Source organism: Charadrius vociferus, unplaced genomic scaffold (assembly GCF_000708025.1).
Source record: "Charadrius vociferus isolate BGI_N301 unplaced genomic scaffold, ASM70802v2 scaffold600, whole genome shotgun sequence".
Lineage (NCBI taxonomy): Eukaryota > Metazoa > Chordata > Aves > Charadriiformes > Charadriidae > Charadrius > Charadrius vociferus.
The window spans coordinates 1010086-1020982 of NW_009646404.1; the positions used below are offsets into that span (position 1 = coordinate 1010086).

General features: G+C 52.3%; 1 protein-coding gene across 1 annotated transcript in view; it reads left to right on the forward strand.

Annotated features, from left to right (window-relative positions):
* Positions 1-10897, forward strand: part of PRKCB (protein kinase C, beta) — an 87850-nt gene that overhangs the window by 26637 nt on the left and 50316 nt on the right. The window contains 2 exon segments of the mRNA XM_009895134.1: positions 10328-10484; positions 10861-10895. Of these exon segments, the coding sequence (XP_009893436.1) occupies positions 10328-10484; positions 10861-10895 (192 nt within the window).

Genomic DNA, 10897 nt, shown 5'->3' on the forward strand with positions numbered 1-10897 from the left:
AGCTCACCGTGGGCTGTGCTTTACTTCAGCAAGGGTTGTTCTCGCGCTCGGCTTTCTTACAGCACTTGGCACGGCACGGGCTTGCCTACGGCATGGTCTGCCAGGTACTAAGATCATAAAAATTATAATAATAACATGAGAAAGATCCAAATTTCAGTATTTTTAACCCATTCTTCGTTCTGAAGAATGAGGATGAACCTCAGAGCTGTAGGGTGGGAGACTGGTGAGAGCATCTGTACCGGTTCCTGGGGGGGTCAGTGAGGCTTTGGGCTGTGGCCCTTGGGGAGGCAGGGGATTGAAATTCAGTAGCCAAACCCCCGGATTTCTCAAAATCCACAAAATGTGCCCAGGACGGCCCTGACTGGCTCTTAGCGAGGTTGACTTCCATTGCATGTGATTTAGTAAGCCAGCAGTGTTGTCCCTGGCTCGGAGGGCAGCGGGGACAAGCCTGGTGACGGGGACCAGCCCCGGTGTCACTCTGCGAGGCTGAGCGCAGCCACCCCACCGCTGACCAGGGGTGACCGGAGTTGGAGTCTGGCACAGCCGCAGCTTTGCCCATCCACAGGGCTGTACCCAGAGCAGCAGCAGCAATGGGAACGTGTGGAGCTGCCCCTCCTAATTAGCTTCCCAGCTCTTGGGTCTGCGGTGTTAATCACTCCTTTATGTTGGGAGAGAGGGCTCTGTTACAGCTCCTTTCACGCTATACATTGAATGTAATTGTATAATGGGTGCACCCGGGAGCGCAGCTTTGCACGCTGCAATCAGAGCGCTGCATTGCTTTTGTCCGCCGCTGCTTGGGGGTGGCTGAAGCACCGGGATTTATTGGTGTTCCCAGTGATTAAAAAAGGTGTAGCTTTGTCTAATAATAGGGCACCTGGACAAATAAATGGCACCTTCCTGATGCTTGTGGCTTTGTGCCGTTGGCTCGGCGCGGTGAGGCTGTGGAGCGTGTCCCCCTCACTCTGTGCTGGGGACGGGGCTCGCAGCTCCACCAACTAAAGGCAGTTTCCAAAATACAGGAGGTTTGGGAGGGCCTTGTTAATTAGGGCACAAAACAATCTGCGTCTCATCCAGCGAAGCGCTGAGATACGTGCTCTTGGAGAGCACTTCTCTCTTGAAGCATCAATGCAGCTGCGTGGGGACTGTGTGGTCATCAAAAGCCTGGGGGCGTCAGCGAGGCTGGGGACCCCCGAGTCCCCCCGCTGCCTCCCCTCTGGGACACTGGGGGTTTTGCTTTGTGCAAGGGGATAACCAGCTGCAGGTGACATCCCTGGCTCGGGTGTGCTGCTCCTACAGGGTTGGTTTGACCATTGGTCCCCGGCACAGACCAGCTCCGGCTGCACTGGGTGTCCTGTGCCGCGTCCTGGTGGGAGGCAGGCTTTGGCTCAGAGCCTAATTAGCCGAGATGGATTTGAGAAGCAGGAAAAATGCGTTTGGATGTCCGGCATTTCTGTACGGTTGGGCTGGCTGGAGGTAAAAGCAGTTATCTTCAGCGCTGAGCAGCCCGGACCCAGGTGTCGTGGTTTAACCCCAGCCAGCAACTGGGACCACACAGCCGCTCGCTCAGTCCACCACACCCCCCAGTAGGGTAGGGAGAAGAGGGAGAAAAGGAGGGGGAAAGGAAAAAAAAACTTCATGAGTAGAGATAAAGACAGTAACAGAAGAGGAAAATAATAATAATGGTAAAATAATATATAAAAAAAAAGTAATACAATGCAAGTTGCTCTCACCACCTGATGATGGGTTGCCCAGCCCATCCAGAGCAGGGATCATGGATTCCCACCCCCCTGGCCAACCTCTGTTTCTATACTGAACATGATGTGTATGGTATGGAACATTCCTTTGGTCAGCTTGTCCTGTCTGTGCTCCCTCTCAGCTTCTATGGGAAGCTGAAAAAGTCCTTGACTAATATAAACGTCACTAAGCAACAACTAAACCAGTATGTGTTATCAACGTTATTCTCATACTAAATCCAAAACACAGCAGCTACTAGGAAGAAAATTAACTGAGCCCAGGACACCAGGGAGTGAGCGCGTGAGGCTGGAAAACCTCAAGTAGGTGGCTAGAAATGGCTAATTGCGTTAGCAGCTCTGCTTGCTAAATGTGGTGTTTTAAATCACTCGGTGCTGTGCAGGGCCCTGCCGGGAGCAGGTCCCATGAGTGTCCTCGGAAGCGAGTGACCTGGGCTCAGCCTCCTGGGAGGCCATTCGGGGAGAAGTCTCTCCAGCTCTTTGGCTTCCTTACGTCAATACCATGACTTTCATAATACGATATTTGGAGTCTTTCTCACTTTTGGAAAGGTGGATGGAAGTTGGGTGGCGTTTTCCAGGTTTGGGAGGCTGTCGGAGCCGAGCATCGCTCTGCGGCCGCTGGAGAGTCGGTTGGTGCTGGAGGCGGCAGCGGGCTGAGGAGCGAGGGCAGCCCAGCCCGGGGACGGCTCTGCCGCTTCTCCTCCAGGGGCGAAATGACATCTCTGCTGCTCTCACCCACTGCCTAAACCAGTAAACCCTGGCACGCTCCTGCTCGCAGCTTTGTCATACTAAGTAGGTAGCGTGGGCTGGGTTATTTAGCTTGAGCTGCTTGACAAAAGAGAAGTCATTTTTTGGGCCTGGTAAACAAAATTTGGGTACCTAGCAGTGCTTTGAGACATGTCAAATTACCAAAGCAAATTAATTCCCTTTGGATGCTTCTTAAAGATGCTTAATTGACCTGGGTGGGTTTTGCCCCAGTCATTCGGGGAATCTGGTCCTTTACACCCAGGAAGTCTGTGGATAAGCATCACTATTATTCCCTGCTCCAACTCTGTTACAACTCATGGTTGTGCCTTAAATATAAAGAGAGGATTCCCTGGAGCTGGTTGGTGTTGGTTTGTCTCCACAAGTTGGATTCTGCCAACTCCGAGGGCAGCAATGCAGCGAGGATGGTGCTACTCTCCCTTGACCCTGGAGGCAACAGTATCACACATTTTCTTCTGAAGGAAACAAGAAAAAAAGAGACTTTTGAACGCAACGGCAATCCCAGCACGTGGGGCAGACCATCCGTGCCCGCCAGTGCGTGAGGTCTGGCTAGGACGTGGTGTGAGGATGCTGCGGAGTGGGACCGACGTGGCGTGTGGGTCTCTGAACCGCCTCGTGTGGGAGGGCGATGTGATGGAGCGTGGCAGGGCATCGTCTGCCTGATGTTGGACAAGAGCAAATGTATATTCACAGTCTGTGTTCTGCTCCACGCTTTGATCAAGTATCTTATTAGTGGGAAAAGACTGCTGAATAAAGTGGGAAATTGTAGCAAATTAAAATGTCATCAAGGCGTTGCACATTTTTGCTTCCATAATAGAAAAGCTTCCCAATGCAGATTATTCTGAGCCTGTCGTATTAAGGGACATGAATATTTGAGTTTGGGAAATGGAGGAGCGAGAGAATATGCAGGCTGGGCTGGGACTGCATTAAATCTATTGCTTCTCTGAGATGGCGAGGCGGTGAGTTGTATGGAAGGCTCTGCCTTGAGCATCTCCTGTGGCTGAGAGCTGGCTGTCCCTGCCGCTCTGTTCGGGAAGGAATTGCAGCCCATCATATGTCGGTTTGTCCTGTCGCGTGTCAGTGTGTCCTGTCGCGTGTCGGTGTGTCCTGCCATGCGTCGGTGTGTCCTGGCAGGGAGCAGTGGACTAAAGGGACTAAAATGCAGAAAAAACGTGAAAAGGTTATGCTGCAAGTTGCGGGGTATATATGGGAGATGGAGAATACTGAGCAGGTTTAGGTGACTTCGCCCTGCGTGCGTGTGAAAGCAGAGCGTGCCCCGTCCTCGTGCAAGGGCTGCTGGAGGGTGGGGGCGATGTCGGGTTCCCTCTTCTCTCTTGGGAGTCTCAGCAATGTGCTGATGTCCCCGGTGGCTCCTGCGGAGCTGAGACCCCCATTAGGACCCATGGGGGCACAGCATCAGCTCGGGGTTACAGCCCATAGCCGCGTCGCGCCTGCAGCATTGGTAGAGGCTGCCGGGACCAGAGCCTTGCTATTTACTGAGCTGATGAAGTAAAACATTGACCAAAACTGAAACCAATTATGCCGTGATTAGATAAACGAGCTGGAAGTGGTGTTAATTAATAATCACCGGCCCAGGAAGATGCAGCCAGAATGAGTCCTGTGCCTTTTCTATTGTATAAGCATGTGCAAATATATTCTTCTGCAGAGCATTAATTAAATGTTTTAACACACAAGGGTGTTAGTCCAAGTGCTGGGTGCTCACTGGAATGCGGCTGCTCCTGGCGGGGATGATGGAGGGATGAAAATGAGTGCTGTGGGTCAGCCTGAGAGCCTTCCCCTCTCCAAAATCCTCTCCAATCCTCCCCTCTCCAAAATCTCCAAGAGGTGTGAAATAGGGGGTACCACTGGCCCGGCGCGGCGTTTTGCTGGCCAAGGCTATGGTGAGGTGCTTGGGCTGGTTTGAGGTGGCTGAGCTCTGCTCTGACCTCTCCTTGCACCAAGCAGAGCTTTCAAGAAGGGTTTTTCCATGTGCTGGGCAATGGGAAGCAGAATTATCTGCACGTATTATTGTATGTTGTGATGGCCTTACTTACTCAGAGATGAAGGTAAAGGATTTGGCAGCCACCGCAAGCTGTCTTTAAGAGCCGGGTAGGAGTGGGTTTTGTTGTAGGCTTTTTTTTTTTTAACAAAAAAGTGAACCCCCATATGGCGCTGCATATTTAGCGGAGAACTTTCTGGTCTTTATTGATGCAGCATATTAATGTTGCCTTCCCGTGGAAACCTGGGTACCAGCCGTGAACTGACACAGGACCCCGGGCAGGCGATGGGGCCAGCTGCCACCCTTTTGTGTCGGGCTGTGCAGCATCTCCCGTGCCCTGAGGTGTGGGGCCAGCGCGGCCCTTCGGGGCAGGGGAGCAGCATCCCTTTGGAACCACCACAGAGGTGGGGAGCAGACCTGGAGCTGGGCTGTGGTCTGCATCAGCCTTCCCTGGGGAGCTGTGGATCAGTCACCAGCCCCTTTTGCTTGCTGTGGGGCTGGTTTTACCCCAGGTGAAACACCATCCTGGGAGCAGAGAGTCCGAAACCATCCTCCTGTGCCTGCCACCCCTTTGGCTGGCAGTGGAGGTCAGCAGGGCCATGCCACGTGGTGGTGGTATGGGTGGTGTAGTGGCCTCCAGTAGTCCTGCAGATGGTGGAGACCTGCAGGAGTCCTCGCCATCACTGGGTCAGGCAGGGAGGGGGATGCTGTGCACCCCCGAGCACTGCATCCCACCCTGATCCTGCGGCATTTGGCCACTCTGGAGCATCTTCTCCCACTTCTCCAGGGTACAGCTCTCACTGGAGCTGGATGAAGAGCCTTGCCCTGCTCTGGCAGCCGCTGGCAGCTTCTGGGCATGACCTCCATGGCCAGAACAAGCTGCCTGGAAAGGCTGTGTTCTCTTCTGCTTTAGGGATTCATTACAGTGATGTTTCTCCCCGTGTTTTCCACTGGAGATGTGGGTGTCTGAAATAAGCGTCTCTTCCCAAGTCTGTTCCTGCAGTTGCGGCTGGCTGAGTAATTAAAAGATGTTGTCTGAATAATTTATTTGGAAACTATTGCAAATTTTGCGGAATAAATTATTCAAATATAATTCAACTGTCTCTACCTGCCCTGGCCCTGCAAGGTGAAGTGGGTGACATCTCATTCCCATGGCAGTGGAGAGGTGTCTCCAGGCCAGGACTACCCCTCCTTGCAGTGTCCCCCTGGGTAGCGGAGGGGAGGGAGGCTCTTCCTCGCAGAAATCCCCTCTCCCTGAGCACCGTGGCTGCCCCTGCAGACTTTTGGCCGAGCAGCCGATGCTGTGAAGCTGTAGCCGTTGGGTTTGGTCCACTGAGACTTCACCAGGGCAGGTTCTTCCCAGCAGGCACCGGGAGCTGCGGCTGGGCTTGGTACCCAAAGTGATTTAAGACTGGCTGCTTTAAATGGGATTGTAATATTCTTACTCATCATTATTAATAATGGTGTTACTACTTCTTAATGATGCACAAAACTGTCAGAATATGACAGATGTAAAACTGTTTTACATCAAATTTAACTGTCAAAGAAATGCTGTGAACGGTCGGAGAGCAGCATGTTTCCCCTGACGCGAGGTATCACTACTACGCTTCTTGAGGTTTTTATTTTTCTTTTGCTTAATTGTTGATTTAACTGCTTGAAAAGGCAGAAAGTTACTTAAGGTCAGGCAGAAGTATTTTGTTTTTTAAATGAATAGATAAAATTATTCCCATTAATGAAATTTTTAGGTCTGCATGCTGAGATAATAACATGAGGTAATCAAATCTCATGCTTCAGGGCATAAACTGATTGACTATGAGGGTCAGGAATTATTTTTCCTGTTCCTTAAAGAAGTGAACAATGGCCTGATAAATGACGAAGGCTTATTCATTTGTCTCCAGAGGACGTTATTCTGGCCGCTCGGACGGTGAAACTTGAAGCAAAGTCAGAGGGTTGATGCAGTGTGACATAATTTTGCGTCCTCTCCCTCCGAGGGGACACCGTCCGGTTTGAGCCCTGAGAGCGAGCAGCTCCTTCCAGCGCTTGGGTTAATTCTACTGGTGGCACAGCAGCATTTGCCATCTCTCTTGGGGGGAGTGAGGAGTCCCAGAGGATTTCTGATGACCCCCCGGGGCAGAGGAGGAGCAATGGTCACCATCACGGACCGTGCCTTCCCCAGATGCTTGCTGTGGGACCTGGGCTGGGGCCGCGGTGGGCACCATTCAGTCCCCAGTACCGTGACACCCCTGGTTTTAGTGGTCCCGCGCGATAGCGAGTGGCAGTGGGCTGTCTGCTTTTGACATGGAGATGAGATTTTCCCCCAAGGCTCTGACGTCTCCCTGTGCTGCGGACAGTCAGGGTCACAGAAAATACATTTTCATAATAAATTCAAAGCCAGGAAGGTAACGAAAGGTGGTAAAAGCTCAGCAGAGAGGCAGGGGAGGGTGTTAAGAGGCCGCGTTTCAGCAGGGCGCTTGGGAGCATCATTCACCGTGCCATGGCAGCACAGGGGGATGCAGGCAGGGAGCCCCGGTCCCCGCGCTCGGGTGAAGGCAGGAGCCTGCCGAAGAGCGGGACGGTCACCTGTGGCTGTGCGGGCTGCGGTCGGACCTGCGGTGGGACCAGCCGAGGGGTTAAGGATGGAGCTGTGCCAAGGGTACGGGACGGGGGGTGCCTGGCGGGGCTCTGGGCTGGGGGACAGGGGCACAGGAGCGCCGGGCTCCCCGTAGGAGGCATTTCCCATGTCTGCAACCGGCAAAAGCGAGTCCTGCTGTTTGTTTACAAACCCCGTGAAGACCACGTCCCCCGCGGGCTCATTGCCAGTCAGGTGGTGCCTTGGCAGGACCTACTGTGGGACTTTTCTCTAATATGCTTTTGTATTTTGTAATTCAAGAACGTGGTTATAAAGATTGCCTTTTTTTCCTATCAAAAAGGCACAGATAAAAGCATATAACAGTGATGAGAAAATATGTATTCTTCTCCTCAGATAAGGGGTGAGGCAGAGGAAGGCATTCGGGCTGTATCAGCGCAGAGCCTTGGCGGGGTCCTTGGAAATTAAACTCATTACTTAAAGATTTCACACAGCAGATTGCAGGTCTTTCTGCTTGGGTAGTACAAAGCTTTCCACAGAAGATTGTGACTGAGAGTCCAAATTAAGCCACAGAATAACTACTGTGCATCCTCTGAAGTGCAGAGCTGGTATTTATGTCCAAACTTTTTCTTTTTTTTTTTTTTTTTTTAAATGATTGATTTATTAAATGGCACATGAAGAGAATTGTCAGGACATTATAGAAATGAAGTCACGGTGCTCGTGTCGCAGCGAGCAGTGCGAGGCGGAAGGAGGCGCGACTGTTGGGCTGCTCTCACAGGACGTGGGGCTGTGCGGGTTTGTTACGGGATGAGGTCGTTGCAGCGCAGGTAACGCACATCGGACGCCTTGCCTTCACCAGCAGTAATCCGCTGCTGTGGATTTCTATTCGTACGGGGTCTGTGGAGGGATGGGTGGCCCGGTGCAGAGCTGGCCCTAACTCAGAGAGCAGCCTCTGTAATACGTAACGAATAAGCGATAACCCGGGAGGCTTGAAAGCCGCTCAGGTCTGATATTTTACTGTCCTCTGGAGAAACCCGTTGCCTGTTTAAAGAAATTCTGAGCCTCAGTCCTCACTGGTACGGGAAGGGTGAGTCCTCCTCCTTGAGCATCTTCTCATGAGTGCTTTTAGGATGCTCCGGTGTCCCCAACCCCCCTCAGCACCCTCCCTGGGCATGGTAGCAGATTTGGGAGCGGTGCGTAGGGTCCCCGGGTCCTGGTGTTCATCCCTGCTGGGAAAACAAGACCACTGGTGCCTTACAGAACCCGCGGAAGGGGACTACCCTGGGGACCGGAGCCTCGCCACGTGTCCTCCCCCACTCCCAGACACCAAAACCCCTTCTCGCACACCAGTGCAGAAAGCTGTTTGTAAACGCCGATGCTGAGCAGCTGCTGCATCTGCATCCCTGACCCCACCGACCGCTGGCGGTCCTCAACCTCCCAGCAAAGAGATCCGACCCGTCCTGGGCATGACGGCATCCGTGGCAAGGTCACCGTATATCGCTTCTTCTGGGGCTGTCAGCAATGAAGTCATTCCTTGCCCTTCTGCCAGAGGAGCAGGAGGTGGCTCTGGCTCCCGTTGCTGCCTCGTCTCGGGAGTCTGAAGAATATCTGGTGCTGCCGAATCGATGGGGCTGCCCGGGTACCTGCAGTGGGACAGCAGGCGATCCCCGGCAGCCTTGCCTCTCTCTGTCTCACGAGCTGCTGTCGCGGGTGTCACATTTGATAAATGAGCTAGTTTATAAATGCAGATTTGAATTTTGGCAACAAGTTTTATTCCGCGGAGCCGGAAATTTGGGCGATGCTTCAGGAGGACGGGAGTAGGTTGCAGATTTTGGACCATGAATGTGCTTTTCAAAACTCTCTGGCTCCCAACCTTGCATCAGAAACGCCTTACTTGTGATTTAGGAACCGAGCAATTGTTTTCACTCGTGCTGGCTCGCTGAAAGCATCTTCTAATGTCCTGCAGCAGCACACACGCAGCCGGAGTCCTCTCCTCCTCGGGATTATGGGGTGTATGGGGTGAAGCTGTGCCCCCGGTGATCCTTGCGTCAGAGCTGCTGGTGTGATCCAGTGGGATTTCAGGCAGCACCAAGTTCCCTGTTCCTGACACGGCACAACCTTCCGTGCCTGATCCCTGAGGTGTACACCGGCCCGGGGCAGGTGACACCATGCTGCACCAAGGCGCTGCCGGCGGGCGCTGTGCCTGCTGCCGAGGAGGGTCGGGGTGTGCTCTGTCACCCCAATGCTTTGGGAGGAGGGAAGGCAGCGCTGCTGCTCGGGCAGTGCTGCCTGCTCAGGCCTGGGCGGTTTGGGTGGGAGAACCTGCGAAAGCCCCCGGCGGAGCTGTGTCTGCAGCGCAGGGGAGAGGAGTTTCTGCTCTGGACTTTCTTGCAAGCAGCTTTCCCCTTGGTTGCGGCTGTGCTCCATCATGTCCCATCAGCCTTTCCATCTCCAATATCTTTGCTCGGGCTGAAGGGAAGATAAGACCCTTCTCCCAGAAGACAGACACATTTTGACTTAAATGAAAGAGAGTTAGATCAGCCTGATTGTATTTAATTTGGCAAGGCTGCAATCCAGTTACAAGCAGTTGGGGTTGCCTGCAGGTTTGCTTTCCCCTCTTCTGCTCCTTGTTCTGTTCCTGTTCTCGGAGGAGACGGTCAAGCTCCCGGAGCCGAGGTGCTGCTGCAGCATCCGTCCCGGTGGGCATCCCTCCCTTCAGGCATCCCTCCTGGTCCCTCGGGGCTGTGGCCACTGAGCCCGAGGGTACCCGAAAGGAGAGCTCAGCTCTGGATCTGAAAGCACTGTGCTGGTGCTTTCCGGTGCCTGCCCTCCCCTGTTTGCGGCTCTCATCGCTATTTCCACTCTCCATGGAAAGCACCGTCCCCGGGCTTCCATCTCGCCCAAACGAAAGATGCAAATCAGTGCAATTCTCCTTATCAAGGTGCAAGAGGAAACAAAGCAGCTTTAAACGGTTTAAAACTGAGAGTGAACAACAAATCATCCTATCAGAAAGTGAAAATAATCTCTTTAGCCTCCTGTGTCCATCCGAGCTGTATTTGCTTTGCATTGATAACTGTATTTCATTTCTCATGTAATGTCTGTGTCTGCACGTACTCGGTTTTTAATCACTATTTTCACACTGACTGTTGGCACACAAGGAAGTTGCCTATTGCTGAGTATTTTTATAGTTTAAATACTGAGTTTAATCCTTTTTGTCCTCCCCAGTAAGAGATGCTAAAAACCTAGTTCCTATGGATCCCAATGGCTTGTCAGATCCCTACGTGAAGCTTAAACTAATCCCTGACCCCAAAAATGAAAGCAAACAGAAGACCAAAACTATCAAGTGCTCCCTGAATCCTGAGTGGAACGAGACATTTAAATTGTAAGTACAAGAAAAATGTTTAAACTCGTAAACTAATTTTTCTCACCCCTAAGAATTAATGTGATTGTATTTGCTCTGATTTAATTATTCAGAGACATTAAGCTGATTCAACGGAGAAATAATTCTTTTCGGTCCTGTAAGTGTGACTCAGAAACACTCAAACCTCTGCCCTGACCCCTGATCAAAGCTGAGCGTTTCAGGGCAGGAACTCTGCATTCTCCGTTTGAAACAGATGCGGTCGGGAAATTAAATGTTCAAGAGCTGAACAGTCATTGAAGACCATCCCTTCATTTTGCATCCCTGGAGCGTGGAGGGCACGGTGGTGCAGCGATGGCTTCCAGAATGAAACCATCCCTTTTTCTCTCCTCTTTTCCAGCCAACTGAAAGAGGCGGACAAAGACAGGCGGTTGTCT